The sequence below is a fragment of the Hylobates moloch genome, unplaced genomic scaffold, assembly GCF_009828535.3.
Source record: "Hylobates moloch isolate HMO894 unplaced genomic scaffold, HMol_V3 SCAFFOLD_4, whole genome shotgun sequence".
Lineage (NCBI taxonomy): Eukaryota > Metazoa > Chordata > Mammalia > Primates > Hylobatidae > Hylobates > Hylobates moloch.
This window is the reverse complement of record NW_026652279.1, coordinates 139,827,113-139,845,585: the sequence shown is the minus strand read 5'-3', so window position 1 is coordinate 139,845,585 and position 18,473 is coordinate 139,827,113. Positions and strand designations below refer to the sequence as shown.

Genomic DNA, 18,473 nt, shown 5'->3' with positions numbered 1-18,473 from the left:
TTTAGGTAGGAAGTTGTTGGCGGCAGGGATTTCCGCTGAAGCAGCCCAGGTCCAGAACCCCTTTCTCTTAACCATGAGGCTGCTTCTTGAAGTCATACTGCGTCTTTTTCAGAAAGATTAGTAAAAGTTGTCCCAATGGTCTTGTTTTTAAATCTCTCAACTCACAGATTTTACTTGTTAGCATAATTTATCACATCAGCTCTTCCTCGCTTCAAGTAAGTTGCAGATAAATTCCAAATCTGTTATACTGCATTTAAGATGAATTTAGGAACTTTTAGGTTTTTTTCTTTTTTGTTGGTAGGAAACGCAATTTATAACCTCACAAATTCTCCCTTGGGGTTCAGCAACACAGCGGTACATTTCATATGCAACCATGAACCTGAAATGAAGACGTTAAAACGTTAGATCTCCTTTTGATGGAAAACCCAGAGAAGGCCACAGTAAAAATGTATTTTCAGGGAAAGCTGCGATTAAGTGTATCCAGCTCGTCTCGGACACAGATAAGGAGACAATCACTGTTTTCTTAAGTGAATTATTGTGCCCTCTGGAAGCACATTATATTATTTGAGTGGAAAGAGAACTGGCAGAGGTGGGAAGCTGTTTTGAAAAAATTGAAACGTGTAGATAACGTCTTTTCTCTTCATGTTTTGATTGCGCTGTGTTGGTGGATGTGTGGGGTTTAATAATTAGGCGAAAAACTCTCCATCCTTCACCCCATCCAATCCCCGAAAACAATTTGGGGATTTAAAAAATCGCCTTTCCGTATCTTCCTCTTCTCTCTCCACTATTACGCTTTCCTTTAGATTTTCCAAGATCCTCGATGCTTGTAGTAAACTACCTTCCTACACATTCGCAGGAATCTTGCAGCTCCCTAATCAGTGAATTTTTTTTTTTTTAATTATACTTTAGGTTTTAGGGTACATGTGCACAATGTGCAGGTTTGTTACATATGTATCCATGTGCCATGTTGATTTCCTGCACCCATTAGCTCGTCATTTAGCATTAGGTATATCTCCTAATGCTGTCCCCGCCCCCCCCACCCCCCACCCCACAACAGTACCCGGAATGTGATGTTCCCCTTCCTGTGTCCATGAGTTCTCATTGTTCAATTCCCACCTATGAGTGAGAACATGCGGTGTTTGGTTTTTTGTCCTTGCGATAGTTTACTGAGAATGATGTTTTCCAGTTTCATCCATGTCCCTACAAAGGACATGAACTCATCATTTTTTATGGCCGCATAGTATTCCATGGTGTATATGTGCCACATTTTCTTAATCCAGTCTATCGTTGTTGGACATTTGGGTTGGTTCCAAGTCTTTGCTATTGTGAATAGTGCCGCAATAAACATACGTGTGCATGTGTCTTTATAGCAGCGTGATTTATAGTCCTTTGGGTATATACCCAGTAATGGGATGGCTGGGTCAAATGGTATTTCTAGTTCTAGATCCCTGAGGAATCGCCACACTGACTTTACAGTCCCACCAACAGTGTAATTTCCTTTTCTCACATCCTCTCCAACCCTTTTTTTCTGATTTTTTAATGATGGCCTTCTAATGGTGTGAGTGGTATCTCATTCTGATGGCCAGTGATGATGAGCATTTAATGAAAGGAAAATGCCTTGGAGATCCCGTTTCGAAAGCGCGTTTTCGTTTTCTCTTCCGGGCGGATTAAGGCCCTACCGGGCCGCCGTAGCCGGCCCGCGCGTGCCCAGTCTTGGCAAGGAGTAGCAGTAGGTCGGCGGGACTTCCGTGTTGGCGGGATTCTGAACGCTGCCATGGCTCAGACCGTGCAGAATGTTACATTGTCGCTCACTCTGCCCATCACGTGCCACATTTGCTTGGGGAAGGTAATGGGTGATTGTCGGCACAGCTACAAAACGGGGTTGGATATGAAGTCGCTCGCCGGGGCCGAGGGCGGTCTCGTGCGGGGGCGGGGAAGGGGCGTGAGGCGCTGAGATGGGAGAAAACGCTAACTCGCGTGCTTGATGGGAGGCCGCGTCCTGGGAGACTGGGGTAGCGCACCGTCATTAATGGTTTCATCTGGGCGCCTTTCGGAGGAGGGTGACAGCGGCCCGTGGTCTGCCGGGAGGGCGGCGAGACGGCCCTGCCACCGCCCGCGGCCTCACACTGGCAAGACGCCGGCCTCGAAGGAGGCCCCATCAGAAACGCAAAGCAGGGATATTTAACTTCTCTGTGCAGCCTCGCGTGGCGTGTAGTGAAGCCCATTAAAACACATTTCCTGGGAGCCTCATCGGGCTTCTTAGTCCTTTGTAACTAGTGTTCATCTTCTGGGGCCTGCGGTGCTATGTATTGGGTCTTTTCCATTTCCAAGACCTTTGCCTTTATCCTGGCCTTGAGGATGACCTTTGCTCTGAATTCCTAATTTGAAAAGTAAATAGTAAGTGCTCCTGCAGGGTATTAGAATAAGAGGTGTGGCCTTTAACTCCAAGAATGGGTCAGTCAGGAGATAGAATACTCTCTCTTTGTGATGCAAGAGGTGCCTAATGTGTTTGTGAAACAAGGTAGGGAAAGTGGTTCTGAATTAGAAACGGAGGTTTGAATATTCTAATGCATTCCTCTCCTCTTTCATTTCCATTTGTGCCTCACTTTCGGTGTTTTAAAGAGCATTTCTTTACCGAATAGATAAAGAAGGGGAAAGATACAACCACCAACTTTTTTCCACCCTGAATTATTTTTACGTCTGTGGTGTGTCAGGTTGTGTGTTTACCCCCCAGCGCAGACTGAAACTACAGCCGTAGACTTAGATTTGAGAAATACAAACTTCTAGAGCAAGCATTTGAGTGCCGGCCAATACGATCTGCCTGGGGTGTTTGAAGTTCTATGTGAATTTACTGGGTTCAAAAAGTAGAAGAAAGTCAGCATTGGAAGCATCTGATAATTCTTGATAGCAGTCAGAATGAAATGCCAATGAAAGCAAATGTGCTGGGAGATCATGTATTGGGGATGGCTCGATCAATTTGGAGAGATCAAGGATGGCCTCATCGAGGGTGGTGTTTGAGCTGGCATTTGCTATTACTGCCTGCACGCATGGCTAGGAGGAGGGAAGAAGCGATGTTTCTATTTGCCACAGTCTACATTTGGCTCCTGACATAAAGTTCCTGGAAATATGTGTTAAATTCTGAGTTAATTTCCTCCAACACTGGCTTTAAAGGCTGATAAAAATATTCTTGGGAAGTAATTTTGTACACGTTATACCTAGTTTCCATTAGTTATAGGCTGTCTTTTGCAATTGTGTTGACAGTGTTCTGTTTGATTTACCAAACCTATACTTTTTGTATTTAATGAGAGTGATACCTCATAGAATATAGTGATTTGCAGACTACAGAGTGCTTTTGTATGCATATATTATCTTGTTTACTCTTCATACCAATGCTTAAGATAGGGCTGGTTTTTCCATTTTAAAAATAGGAATTCTAAAGCTTAGAGTCTGTGGTTGAACCTCTATATATCATTTGTGTCTTCAGAATACTAAGGCTTTGAGTCTTCATAGTTGAACCTCTATTATTATTACCATTTGTCTTCAGATTACTTCGTAAAACACTCACCTAAGTTCATCCATGACAGCAGGCACTTTTAGTGTTTTTTTTTTTTTTTTTCCTGTATTGGTTAACTTTATTCTAAAATAAAAATCCGATAAAGATAAAAAGATTAAGACTTTTGTGTTAATCTTTTGTGCCAGACTTTATGCTAAACTTTGCACATGCTTTGTTTAATCTTCTGAAAACTGAAAGGATGGGGAGTTGATCTTATTACCATATTTCTACCATTACAGATAAGGAAACAGGCTCAAAAGACTTAAGTAACTTAAGCCAGGTGCCGTGGCTCACACCTGTAATCCCAGCACTTTGGGAGGTGGAGGCGGGCAGATCGCCTGAGGTCAGGAGTTTGAGACCAGCATGGCCAACATGGTGAAACCCCATCGCTACTAAAAATACAAAATTTGCTGGGTGTGGTGGCAGGCTCCTGTAATCCCAGTTGAGGCAGGAGAATTGCTCGAACCTGGGAGGTGGAGGTTGCAGTGAGCTGAGATCCCACCATTGCACTCCAGCCTGGGCGACAAGAGTGAGAGTTTGTCTCAAAATTTAAAATTAATTAATTAATTAATTAAGGATTTTTAAACAGGCTTCCCCCCCACACCCTCCCCCGTCCAGGTACCATGGAAGCAGAAAGGTGATGTGATGCTGTTTTGTTTTGTTTTGTTTTGTTTTTTTATCTGAGACGGAGTTTCGCTCTTATTGCCTGGGCTAGAGTGCAATGGCGCGATCTCGGCTCACCACAACCTCTGCCTCTCGGGTTCAAGCAATTCTCCTGCCTCAGCCTCCTGAGTAGCTGGGATTACAGGCATGTGCCACCATGCCCGGCAAATTTTGTATTTTTGGTAGAGACGGGGTTTCTCCATGTTGGTCAGGCTGGTCTTGAACTCCCGAACTCAGGTGATCTGCCCGCCTCGACCTCCCAAAGTGCTGGGATTACAGGCGTGAGCCACTGCGCCCGGCTTAAGTTACTTAACTCTTTTGAGCCTGTTTCCTTATCTGTAACAGTAGAAATATGGTAATAGCATCAACTCCCTATCCTTTCAGTTTTCAAAATATTAAACAAAGCATGTGCAAAGTTTAGCATAAAGTCTGGCACATAATATTTAATAACTGTTAGCTTTTACTGTGTAGGCATTGAGGCCAGCCCTCAAACTGAGGAAACCAGCCTTTTCCAGTAATTGTTCTTCCCAGTTGCTCTGTGAGGCTGGAGCACTTCTAAATGAAGATTTGCATTCCCAACCAAATGAGACCTGTTTGTTCTGGAAATTGCCACAGTACATCCAGAATTTTCAGCTGGTTCCGTGTCTCTTTTTTATAGTGAAAGCAAATTCAGTATGATTGTGCTGCTCACCCTTCTACACATATTATACTGTGAGATACTAAAAATGGCGTGTCCTCAGGTTCGCTTCTGCTTCCCTGACATAGAGCATCTCTGGCCACTTCTAAGAATGGTCCTAAGGTCCTTCGTGCCTAGCTCTTTTTTAAAGATAATCGTTCTTGTGCCACTGTCACCATATGTCCCCAGATCTCACAGTCAGCATCTTCTCTTTTGATTATTCAACAGAATTAGGGACCATTATTCCTGGAGGGTCACAAAGTGGATACCATGAAGGGGGAGAGATGAGGTCAGGGCATTAAATCTGAAGAGATAGATGCCAGTGGGGATGGAGAGGAAGGAGAGAGAGCCTAAGTATTCACCTGTTAATGCTTTGTCTTTGCACTTAAAATTGGAAAATTTAGACCTCTGTCTCTACTTCAGTCTTAAAGGTGAATTTTCTCTACCCAATAATGTTTTTAGTTACTTTGCCAATATTGTAAGTAAGAGCTCTGTGTGGCCTGAAGAAGTTAGGTACCATCCCGTGGGATGATTTACGTATAACATATTTTCTTGCCTATTCTTCCCTGTTTTTTTTTTTTTTCTTTGTTAGACTAGTGGGCCAGCAAGCAGAAATGTAGTAATCATCTATCCCAGGGTATCTGTTAAGTGACATTTTGATAGTGCCACCAGGCTGTTACAAACCAGTTTACCTCTAGATAATTCCAGGGTTTATTTTTTTAATTGGGACTCAAGCTGTGAAACCAAATTATGGCATGTAATACTTTTTATTTGCCCTGTATGCATTTTGCCATGAGCGAAAGCCAAATGTGGCCCACAGTTGGTTTTATGAAAGGGTGGAGATTCTCAAGAGAAGTGCAAAGCAACTAATGCTGTTCAGCATTAATGTATCATATTCAGTTATTTCTCATTTGACTATGAGTCCAGTTTTGGGTCCTACTCTTTAAGATAAACAGTAAACCAGAGTATTTTGAAAGCATTTGGGAGAGAATGAAATTGGGATTGGGATGTAGGTGGACTGGAATAGTGCTGGAATGAATGGATATGATAGAGAATCTTTAAATAAAATATTTTTCATTTGGAAGGGACTCAAGCCTTGTGTGGCTCCATAAAATTATGATTTCTGCTTAATATTAAGGGCAGGTGTTCTGGCTGAAATAACCAGAAATGAAATCAGCTTCCTTATAATGCAAGAGTTCCTGTGTCTTGGAGTATCCTCTAATAGACTGACTGTTTGCCATAAGGAATGCTATCAAAAGGATCCCTTCTTTCAGGGATGCCTCTCTGCTTCTCACCCATATTGTTTATTTAAATGATTGAAAAGATAGGGCTAGAGACAAAGCCTTATGCAACTTAGAGTCCTCACTCTAGGATGACAAAATTCATTAATCACTGTTCACTTGGAGCTGTTGATTGACCAGCAAGTCATCCACGTCAGTACATGGAGCCCATGTTTGAGTCCTGATTGCCTCTTAGTTCCCAAGAGTGGATTTAAGAACCAGCCTTGTACATAATTGTCATAAGTAATTTGCTTTGGAAAAAAGCCATATGGACTGCAAGTTCTACATTTTTCTCTTTTTTCCAGTTTAAAATAAGTTTGAAGGATTCAGTCACTTTCAGAAAAGTATAACAATATTGCATTTTTACATAGTGCATAATAAATTAATTCAAAAATCGTAGATGTATCCTAGTAATTATCAGGGTTGGTATGTAATAGCTGACATACTTACTTGACAAATACAATTCCAGTTTATCCTAAAGGATTTCTGGTGGGGATGAAGGTAGAAGAGAAGAGATGTATCATCTCTCCTTTTCACCTGGACAGGAATGGGGAACCAGTTCTATAGGCATTAAGTGACTTATTTCACACAGGTTTTTTTTTTTTTTTTTTTTTTTTTCCTTAAGTTATAGGACCTAAATTCTGGCCCAGAGCCAGGGATTTCTTAAAACGTAACCAAGAGCTATCCAGGAATTTTATTTTGGAAAGTTTGCAAATTCCCAATATTGAAGTAGTGGTGCCTTTACCATAGTCATTTTTACACTGAAGACTAATCCTTTTCATAGTCTTTCCAGGTCTTCACTAGAGAAACCGATAAAGTTTTGACAAGGTGCAAGAAAGAATAATATTCATTATAGAAGCAGAGTTGGCTCTTGTCTCTAGTGAGGGGAGGATGCGAGAAGAGCAGGGGAGTTGGTTTTATAATAGATATAATTGCAAGACCAGTTGGTAAAGTTCATCAATACCGTTTTCACTCCCATCACCTCCATCAGCGTCCAGGATCTCACTTCCTTCAGGCACATCGTCCTGTATTTATTTCTCCCAGATTATTGTTCACTAATCCTGCTCCAAGGAAGAAAGAACTGTTTCTTAGTTGAAAGAACACATGATTTTGCAGTTGAATCACATTGAGTACAAATGCTAGCTCTACCATTTATAACCCGTATCATTATTTCTTAGAGTCTCAATTTCCACAACTGAAAATGGATTTGATACTAACAGCCCCACTAGCTTATTAGTAAGATTCCTTTGAATATCCCATACTAGTGGTTCTTAACTAGGTGGAGGTAGATTTTGTCCCCCAGGGACATAGGGCAGTGTGTGGAGGCATTTCTCATTGTTTTCAAGGGGCTGCTACTGGCATCTAGTGGGTAGAGCCCAGGGATGCTGCTAGCCAGACATCCTATAATATGCAGGGAACCGCCTAAAACAAAAATTCCTTCAGTCCAAAATGTTAGTAATGTCAAAGTTGAGAAACGCTGTTTGAAGCCAATGTATAACTCCTAGTGGGTGAGTCTAGGATGATATGGATATTAATGAACAACAGCCTTAGGCATGTCTCTGCCCAAGTATACTTGCTTTTTTAAGAAAGGGGATTTGGTGGTAGAGTGGACTCTCTTAAGACTGGAACATCTTTAAAAGAAATGAAATATCAGAGTAACAGATTGTAAGGTTAATATATCTGCCCCAAGAACTGCCCCCCCTCAGGCCCATTCCAGTAAGAAGAGCCCATCCTTTACACCTGGGGGATATACCCTAGGGCAAGAGTCTCCAGTCTCGGTCTGGTACTGGTCAGTCAGTGGCCCATCAGGAACCAGGACTGTGCAGCAGAAGGAGAGCAGGGAGTGAGATAGCATTACCACCTGAGCTCCACCTCCTGTCAGATCAGAGGCAGCATTAGATTCTCATAGGAGTATGAACCCAAATGTGAACTGTGCATGCAAGGGATATAGATTGTGTGCTCCTTGTGAGATTCTAATGCCTGATGTTCTGAGGTGGAACCCCCCAGTCTGTGGAAAAATTGTCTTCCACGAAACCAGTCCCTAGTGCCAAAAAGGTTGGGGACCGCTCCCTAGGATACCACTTTAATATGCTTACTCCAGATGAGTTTGGAATTGTATGTTACTTACCATTGCCATTTTTTTGTCTTGCATTTTTATTTCATGAGTACTGTTTTATTGCCACAGGTCTCATTTGAGAGTAAATTGGATAGAAAGTCTAATAATGTGACAAATGATGACCTTTTCTTTTTATTGTCTTGGGAAGATCTTATTAAAGAAAATTATGTGTGTGTTTTGTTCTACCCAGAGCAGGATCTGGGTAGAATAGGATGGGTGCTAGATTCTTTGTGTTTTGCTACCACAGATTACAGTCAAATATATAACAAGTAACTTGTTTTAGTAGTTCTTCAGAAATTTCTGTTCTCCTAAGGTAAATTCATTGATTCCGTTGTCTAGAAATCATCATCTGATAAATACTCATTCCAATATTCATTTCCAAAGAAATGAATTAGTCACCTGTTTCAGAAATCATCCCAACACAAAGGTGGTGATAATACCAGGTACCCAACAGTGCAGAAAATTTTCCTGTGGGTGACATTGTTAATGACTCTTACCAGACAGAGCCAAGCAGTCAGCCTGTGGTGGTGGTTCCACATCGTTTTGGCATATTAAATGGGGAGGTTAAACTTTTGCTTTTTTACAGTTTGATAGTGGCTGTTGACCTTTTGCTGCTTGAAGCACTTTTAGGATTGTTGTCTCAGCCTTTTATTATAGTACATCAAAATTCACTTTTATTAATCTTACAGTTGTTGTTAGAGATGAGAAGGACACTCACCCTATTGTCAGTGAGCCTGAAATCTAATAAGGAAGACAGAATGTAAGCAGTTTCTAAGTACAGCACAATGCAGAAAGGGGTGAACATTAAATAAATGAACAGAGAGTGCCCTATCAAAGACTTAGTTAATTCTGAAAAAGATTAGTGAAGGGCTTGCAGAGGAGGTAGCATTTTATTTGCATCTTAAAAGGAGGGAAGGAATTTTTTTTATTATTATTACTGTCAGGAGGATGGAGAGACCAGGAGGATACATCAAGCTGAGAAATGGGAGCTCCATAAATAGGGAGCCCCATAAACAGGGAGCCCCCAACGTTCATATTCTTATTGGTGAACATAAGTAGACCTATGAGGTTGAAGTGTGCATTGTGTCAAATATTGAAATAGTAGATCAAGGGAAATGGCTGTTTAAGAATTAGATTATGTTCTTTGAAGGCTGTACCTCGAACTATGAGCAGAAAAAAATCATTACTGTTTTGTAGGAGAGGAGTGAAAGCTGCTTATTCATATTTTAGGAAGGTAGCTGTGGCATCATTGTGAAAGGTGTACTGAAATGAACATTTGGAAGCTTGGGAGGTGGTCATTGCAGTAGATCAAAGATAAAAGAATGAGAACCTTAAATTCATTGGGGTGAAGATGCAAAGGAAAGGATAGATGAGAGGTGAAAGAATCTTTGGAGGTAGATTTGTCATGTTTTGACTATTTTGAGATGTACATTTTTTTTTTTTTCAAATTATAACGTCTCTGGAATCTGGTTGTATCTTAACAATTGTAATTGACAGTTTTTCATTCTTAGTGATACATAAAATATTGGTGAATCTTCAAATCTGTGGCTTCTTAGACTTAATGTATAATACCAGCGTCTGGTGACAGTTTGGATGGTGAGGATAAGTAAAAAGAGTGATTCAGAGATAGCTCTGTTGTAGCTCAAGTGGAGAAGTAGTGATCTCATTAACTTAGATGGGAGGGTGTGCAGTAAGAGGAGCAAGTGTGTAGTAGAGGCCAAGTTTGATTTTGGGCATGTTATGGTTGAGGCAGCTGCAGGATCCTTATATGTAGTTGGCTCCTAGGCACTTGGATATAGTAATATTACCTTTTTTTTTTTTTTTTTTTTTTTTTAGGGATTGCTATGTAGAAGTGTCTGTGCTGACATCCATTATATTATCTTAAACCTGAATGAAAAGGTTGCTAGGTTAAGCCACAGTTTTCAGAGGCAGAAACTGATGCCCACGGTAGCTAAAGGTACCCAAGGTCAGACTGCTCAATAAATGGCAGAACTGGAGTTGGCCCCAGGTTCGTCTGTCAGAGCCTAAGCTCTGCCACTTACTGAGGTCCAGTTACAGAGGGAGACTTGGGAGTTGTCAGCATAGAATAGATGTTAATGCCATGTGACACATGAGATTGAGAGAGAAAATAGAACACATCAGATAAGATGGCCCAAAACAAAACATTAGAGAAAGCAGTTATACCACCTTTAGTATCTTGACTATAAGCATCCCACTTTCTGATCCTGTTTCTATCATACTTATTCTGTACCATTACTTCAACCTTACCGAGACATTTTTGTTGACCCTATCACTTTTTCACTGTCATCATTACCACTTATGTACTTGTTTCCCTTATTATTCGTGGTCATTTGTTATCATCAGTCCCTGTCTCTTCCTCCTTGGCAAAACCCCAACTCTGGGTAAACCAAACTACTCATCTACTTCCTGCCTGAGTCTCCACAGCTAAATATTGACAAGAAAAATACATACCTACGTTAATTAATCTTACTTTGCATTAGAAACCACAGACCTGGAAAAGGAACTTAATAGTGTATAGCAATCTGCTACATATCCCTAGTAAATTTGCTTTCTCACTTTTCAAAATTACTGCTTTGTTCTCCTGTTTTCTCAAGTCTGTAATCCACTTCCCTTCTCGTTTTCAGCTGATAACTTCACCTCATATTCGATGACAAAAGATAAGCAGCTGAGATAGTTGGAACATGAATTTCCTCATTTTTCCATCCACAGATCTTCCAACCCCTTTGTATTTGTTCACACACCCCCTATTTTCCCTTCTGTTGTAAAAGAAGACAAACCCTCACTCCTGTATAAGCCAAAATCTCCTTTTGTGCTTTGGATCCCTTTCCCCTCTTGACTTCTTAGGGACTTTGTTGCCTATTGCTGTGATACTCCCATCACTCTTCCTCCATCACTAATATCCTCTCTTTATCATTCCCATTGGCATTCCTAACCGTCGTCTCATTTTTATGCTCTCTCCCTTACAGCAAAACATGAAAGAATTGTCTGTATTTTCTGTCTTCACTTCTTCATCTTTCATTGTCTCTCAACCTCCAGTCAGGTTTCCATCCTCAACATTTGCTGAAACAGTGCTTGTCGGGAACTGATCACAGTGACTTCCAAGCAGTTAAATCCCATAGTCACATCTCACTGCACATCAAATTCAATCTCTCATCAATGTTTTACTTATCTGGCCGACGCCTCTCTCTTGAAAAACTTTCTTGCCTTGACTTCTGTGATATATTCTACTTTCCTACATCACAGGACCCCTCCTTGTCAGTTTCCTCTGCTGGTTGCTCTTCCTCTTCCTTTGCTTGCTGGAGTGCCTTCTTCTTTCCAGCTGTTTTGTCCATTCATGGGATCTCCTCCAGTCCTATGGCTTTATATGCTCATATGTTTTATGGCAGTGACTCAAAACCTGCCTTGCTGAACTTGTCCACTTAAAAATGGGCTTAGCATCACAAGTTTAGCATGGCTAAAACAGAATTCCTGATTTTTACCTTGTGCGAAAGCTACTTTTCTTGTCTTTGCCACTTCAGTATAAGATAACACCAACTACAGAGTTGCTCAAAACCACTTCATAGGTTGGGGAGATAATATTTAACCTTTGTTGTGGGAGCAAATACATGAAAAATAGATTCCTTTTTTTTTTTTTTTTTTTTTTTTTGAGATGGCGTTTTGCTCTTGTTGCCCAGGCTGGAGTGCAATGGCACGATCTCAGCTCACCGCAACCTCTGCCTCCCGGGTTCAAGTGATTCTCCTGCCTCAGCCTCCCAAGTAGCTGGGATTACAGGCACATGCCACCACGACCTGCTGATTTTGTATTTTTAGTAGAGATGGGGTTTCTCCATGTTGGCCAGGCTGGTCTCAAACTCCCGACCTCAGGTGATCAGCCCACCTTGGCCTCCCAAAGTGCTGGAATTACAGGAGTGAGCACCGTGCCCGACCTACTGATTGCTTTTAAATGTGTTTTTTTTATGGAAAGATTGGCAGAGTATCTTGAATTGTCTCATATAATGTGCACATTTTTATGTCTTGAGCATTGGCTTTTATCCATTTTCAGATGAGTTCATAACTTATAAAAAATAACTTACTATAAAAGTAGATACCAGTAGATAACTTCCTTTTTTACCTGAGCTTCCTAATTTGGGGGCATATAGTACTTCTAGGAATATTGCAGGGATATGATACGTGTGTGTGTGTGTGTGTGTGTGTGTGTGTGTGTGTGTGTGTGTGTGTTCGGGGGAAGTTACAGGATAGATAAGGCAGTATCTTCTTGGTTTGGGATTTTTGTGCTCTTAAAATATTTCATGACATAAAGATGAAATTAAAACATATCTGAATATATTATGGTCTGGACTTGCAAATCACATGAATTTTTAAGAAAAATATAGAACCTGCAAAGAAAGTTCAGGTTTGTCTGCCATTTGAGACTATGACCAGGAATACTTTATAGATAAGCGTTCACTCCTGGCTGCTGGTAGGACCACTTTGGGAGAAGACTTTGAAACACTATGGTTCATGATTTTTTTTTTTTTTAATGAATCTTGTCAAACCAGTTGAAATGAATGATTAGAATTAAGTTTCTCCAAGAAGTTTAAATCTATTCCAAATTATCTTTGTTTAGTTTTCTTGGGGTAGTGTTCATAATCAAGGGAGATCCAGAATGTTCAGAAAGCCAGACTGAGACCAGAGAGCTCTTTGTAATGAGACTCAGATGATTACCTGCCCATCATTGAAGTGGGCCAGCCCCTCCACACCTGTGGGTATTTCTCATCAGGTAGGACGAGAGACTGAGAAAAGAAATAAGACACAAAGACAAAGTATAGAGAAAGAACAGTGGGCCCAGGAGACCAGTGCTCAGCATACGGAGGACCTGCACCAGCACCGGTCTCTGAGTTCCCTCAGTATTTATTGATTACTATTTTACTGTCTCAGCAAGAGGAATGCAGTAGGAGAGCAGGGTGATAGTGGGGAGAAGGCCAGCAAGAAAACATGTAAGCAAAGGAATCTGTGTCATAAATAAGTTCAAGGGAAGATACTATGCCCGGATGTGCACCTAGGCCAGATTTATGCTTCTCTCCACCCAAACATCTCAGTGGAGTAAAGAGTAACAGAGCAGCATTGCTGCCAACATGTCTCGCCTCCCGCCACAGGGTGGCTTTTCTCCTATTTCAGAACTGAACAAATGTACAGTCAGGTTTTATACCAAGACATTCCATTCCTAGGGGCAGGCAGGAGACAGAGGCCTTCCTCTTATCTCAACTGCAAGGGGCCTTCCTCTTTTACTAATCCTCCTCAGCACAGACCCTTCACGGGTGTCGGGCTGGGGGACGGTCAGATCTTTCCCATCTCATGAGGCCATATCTCAGGCTATCACATAGGGAGAAACCTTGGACAATACCCAGCTTTCCTGGGGAGAGGTCCCTGCGGCTTTCCGCAGTGCATTGTGCCCCTGGTTACTCGAGAATGGAGAATGGTGATGACTTTTATCAAGCATACTGCCTGTAAACATTTTATTAACAAGGCACATCCTGCACAGCCCTAGATCCCTTAAACCTTGATTCCATGCAACACATGTTTCTGTGAGCAAAGTTGGGGCAAAGTTACAGATTAACAGCATCTCAGGGCAAAGCAATTGTTCAGGGTACAGGTCAAAATGAAGTTTCTTATGTCTTCCTTTTCTGCATAGACACAGTAACAGTCTGATCTCTCTTTTCCCTACAGTCATGAATAGCCATGCATCTATTATTTCTTTGAGAAGTGGGGGCCCATTTTAAATTAATGAATACTCAGTAGTATCCTTTTAAGGCAGACATAGAGTAGCACAAGCATTTTCTCCGAGAAAAGTGGTTTGTGGTGGTTCTGCCTCTTCATTCTCCCTGTACTTACTCTGTTTTCCCTTGACCTAGTCTTCCAGTTCCTAGTGCAGAAGGGTTCTATACTGTAATTACTATTAGGGAAATATTGAAAATGGCTATGAAATGTTTTGAGTCCCACCGTGAAGATACCACGTAAATCAAGTGAAAGACTAAATTTTTCTGTGCCGTTTTTGTTTGTATTGTTAAATTTGTGCTATTTGAAAAAAAATATTAATCATTTCCTTCTGACAACTTTCCCAACTAGTTGAATGTTGATACAATCTTAATAGCAGTTAATCATTCAACAAACCTTTGTTGAGTACCTGCTAAGTACCAAGCTATCTTCTAGGCACTAAAGGTTTAGTTATGAATGAGAGTAAAGAAGTTCTTGCTCTCATAGAGTTTCCATTCTGATAAGGGAGATAGACAATAAATATGTAAACACACGTATAATATCAGGTAATGTAAATGCTGTGGAGAAAACCAAAGCAGCTTCTCTTTTCTTTCTTCCTCCTGATAAAACAACTACAAACAGTCAACACACCCAGTTAACCCTAAGCAAGCTACCTAATTTCTTCATGCCTTTGTTTTCTTATTTGTAAAGCATATTACCCTGTTTACCTCACCAAGTTGTGTTTTTTTTAAAAAGAGAGATGGAAAAGGGTTGGGGCAGTGAAAGATGCACGTGAAAGCCGTTTGTAAAATATGACTACAGGCCAGGCGCGGTGGCTCACGCCTGTAATCCCAGCACTTTGGGAGGCCAAGGTGGGCGGATCACCTGAGGTCAAGAGTTTGAGACCAGTCTGACCAATTTGGTGAAACCCCATCTCTACTAAAAATAGAAAAATGAGCTGGCGTGGTGGCAGGTGCCTGTAGTCCCAGCTACTTGGGAGGCTGAGACAGGAGAATTGCTTGAACCCAGGAGGCAGAGGTTGCAGTGAGCCTAGATGGTGCCACTGTACTCCAGCCTGGGTAACAGAGCGAGACTCCATCTCAAAAAAAAAAAAAAAAAGGCTATAAATGTAAGGTATTATTTGTGCTTGTTTAAATGGAGTCTGGAGTCAAAGATTTGTGTATTTGGTGTATCTCAGTAATTCTGTCTGCATTGTTTGCTGTTTAGATTATAAACTACTTGAGAGAGAAGCTCATGCCTTTTGGGTTGTTTTAGCTTTCATTACTGTTTGGTTTTGGGGAATTTCTAGTAAAATATCAATACAATACTTAATAGTTGCTGTTACTCTGTAACACAGTGGAATGAATTGAGAAAAGGATTCGGGCATCAGATGGATGATTGTGCTAAATGATATTTTCAAAAACCTAATCCTGCTGTTCTATAATGCTAAAATAGAAGAGTTTGAGCAAAATTGTCCTAGCCTTAGTGGAACAAAAAGCATTTTCTTTTTGGCATGAATTCTGTGGTGTAGGTACAAAATAAAGCATTTTGTATGTCAAAAGCTTCAGTCTCCATGATCCAGTATCTCAGCTAGTATCTCTGTTAAACATGTGTAAAAAGAAAAGTGACCAACAGAAGCAGTGTTTTTAAAAGCCCTAGATATCCCTTCTTAAACACCTACTCTGCTATAATCTAGAGAAGCAGTTTGCTCTAAACTAAACCATTTGATCTTCTAATTATGACTGTTGTCCTGTACTAAAAGTGATGTTTTTTTTTCAAAGGTACGTCAGCCTGTCATATGCATCAACAACCATGTATTTTGTTCGATTTGTATTGATTTGTGGTTGAAGAATAATAGCCAGTGTCCAGCTTGCAGAGTCCCCATCACTCCTGAAAATCCTTGCAAAGAAATTATAGGTAAGGGCCTGTTTTATATATGCATAGGAATAGGTTGAAACAATCTCCAAATAATGTATATTTTGGGGAAGACTGAAATAGACTATTTTCAATGATGCTATTTGGCCAACATAATACTGAGTAGATGAGTAATTTGTGTAATGTATATGTGGAGCAACTGGGGCACAAGGCACTGAGAGGTGCTAAGAGGAATAACCCTGAGAGCCTCGGAACTTACATTTTCGTAGCAACTGAACCAAAAGAAAAGCAGCAAGTGCTAAGGGCCCCCAAAAACCCCAGAGAGTTCAGGCAAGAAACTTCAGCTAAGAACACTGAGAAGGGCTTCATAAAGTAGGTGGCCTTAAAGCTGGACATTTAAATTTAAGGATGGATAACATTTCAGTGGTGAAAATTAAGGAGGGCATTTCCTGCAGGAAGAATAGCATGAACTAAAGTTTAGATACAGGAAAACACAGAGCATGTTTTTAGAAATGATCAGTAGTCTACTTTGGGTCCGACTACTGAAATAAGACAAAAGGTAAATTGAGACTTTAGTGCAGAGAACCTTGAATGACAGCTAAATCAGGGACTTGCTCTAGGACTAAGAAGAAGGGTGAATTGGGCATGATGGTTTTGAGCTAGGGAGTGGTATGATCCAAAATGTGCTTTACGAATATTACTCATGTGGTAATACATAGGTTGGACTATAGGAGTAGATAGGATGTGAGTAGGTCTGGTAGGAGGCTTTTGCCTAGGTGATAGAAAATGTAAGTTTGGATTAAGGGTAAAAAACAAATTCCATGCCACATTAATATTGGTGGGGCGGGGGAGCAGTAAAACTTGAACTAGAGGATCCTTGAAAAGGAAAACTTCTAAAGAGCCTTTTTAGAGTTTGGTTTTTATTCTACTCATGTAAGTTATTTATTTTAGGTTGTAAAAATTAAAATGATTTCTACTTATTTTTGCTATAGGAAAACTTGAAAGTGAATCTATAATTAGCCAAGTATAGAAAACATTTTTCAGAAAACTTAAGAAGTCATTGTAATAGTCCCAAGTTAGGGAAAATGGACTTAAATAAGATTTTTTTTTTTTTTGAGACAGAGTTTTGCTCTTGTTGCCCAGGCTGGAGTGCAGTGGCGCGTTCTCGGCTCACCGCAACCTCTGCCTCCTGAGTTCAAGCGATTCTCCTCCCTCAGCCTCCCGAGTAGCTGGGATTATAGGCATGCATCACCACGCTCAGCTAATTTTGTATTTTTAGTAGAGACGGGGTTTCTCCATGTTGGTCAGGCTGGTCTTGAACTCCTGACCTCAGGTAATCTGCCCGCCTCAGCCTCCCAAAGTGCTGGGAATTACAGGCGTGAGCCACCGTGCCCAGCCAAGATTTCTACAAAGGAAATGGAAAGGAATATATATGCTACAGAGCTAAAGAAGTACTAGTAGGACTTAGGAAATAAGAGATCTGAAGGAGCAATCAGAGTTGGCTCTTGGTACCTGGGTGAAGTCTGGTAGAGGACTAGTTCTCTGCTGTGTTGCATGCTACGGGGTTAACCTCTATCTGTTTTTTTTATACCTGCTGAATTTCACCAAGGAGTCTTTTCTTGCAGAATATGAGCTTTGATTATTTGAATATTTTCCCCCAGCTTTTCTTCTCATCCCATATCCTACCTTTATTCATTCATACCTAAGTGATATTTCATAAATTCTCTCAAGGAAAATAGTTCATCCATTTTTGCATTTTGATAGAACATCCTGAAAAAGAACATCTGTAAAATACCTTTGCTATTATTATAATGCTAAGAAGTACAAAGAAGGTAACCAGAGCATCAGTGAAGAGCTCTCAGGAAGAATTCATTATGAGTGCATTTGTAACAAGTCATGACATGCAGTTAATGCCATGACTTACAACTAGGCTGTTAGAATCTGTGAAAAGACACATTAATCTATATACATAGGTATATAGCAGTAATACTTTTTTTTTTTTTTGAGACAGTCTCGCTTTGTCGCCCAGGCTGGAGTGCAGTGGCGCAATCTCGGCTCACTGCAAACTCCGCCTCCCGGGTTCATGCCATTCTCCTGCCTCAGCCTCCTGAGTAGCTGGGACTACAGGCGCCAGCCACCACGCCCGGCTAATTTTGTTTGTTTGTATTTTTAGTAGAGACGAGGTTTCACTGTAGCCAGGATGCTCTCGATCTCCTGGCCTCGTGATCCGCCCGCCTTGGCCTCCTAAAGTGCTGGGATTACAGGCGTGAGCCACCGCACCCAGCCTGTAATACATTTTTATATAATCTGTTGGTTAAATGTAAATGTAATAATTGGTTTTATTATTTAAATATAGTCTAGTTTTCAGAATTTGAAGTAGTCCAAATGTGATAATATATAGCCCTTTCCTCCGCTGAGTTTGCTGTGATAAGATATACAGATATGTAAACACGATGTGATGTATTACTGAAGGTATTTCTTATGGTGTTATTTGATATATTTGTTTTTTCCTCAAGATTAGGACAGAGAAAAGGCCTAAATGTTAGCCCCAAGTGT

General features: G+C 40.8%; 1 protein-coding gene across 2 annotated transcripts in view; it reads left to right on the top strand.

Moving 5' to 3' along the window:
* The first annotated feature begins 1,725 nt into the window (after positions 1-1,725).
* The window catches only part of OBI1 (ORC ubiquitin ligase 1), a 43,861-nt gene continuing 27,113 nt past the window's right edge, over positions 1,726-18,473 (top strand). The window contains exons 1-2 of one of the 2 annotated variants that reach the window (XM_032151066.2): positions 1,726-1,846; positions 15,824-15,959. In XM_032151066.2, the coding sequence (XP_032006957.1) occupies positions 1,775-1,846; positions 15,824-15,959 (208 nt within the window). In that variant the 5' untranslated portion in view covers positions 1,726-1,774. The remainder of the gene's footprint in view (positions 1,847-15,823; positions 15,960-18,473) is intronic. The other variant, XM_032151067.2, reaches the window with a different exon arrangement.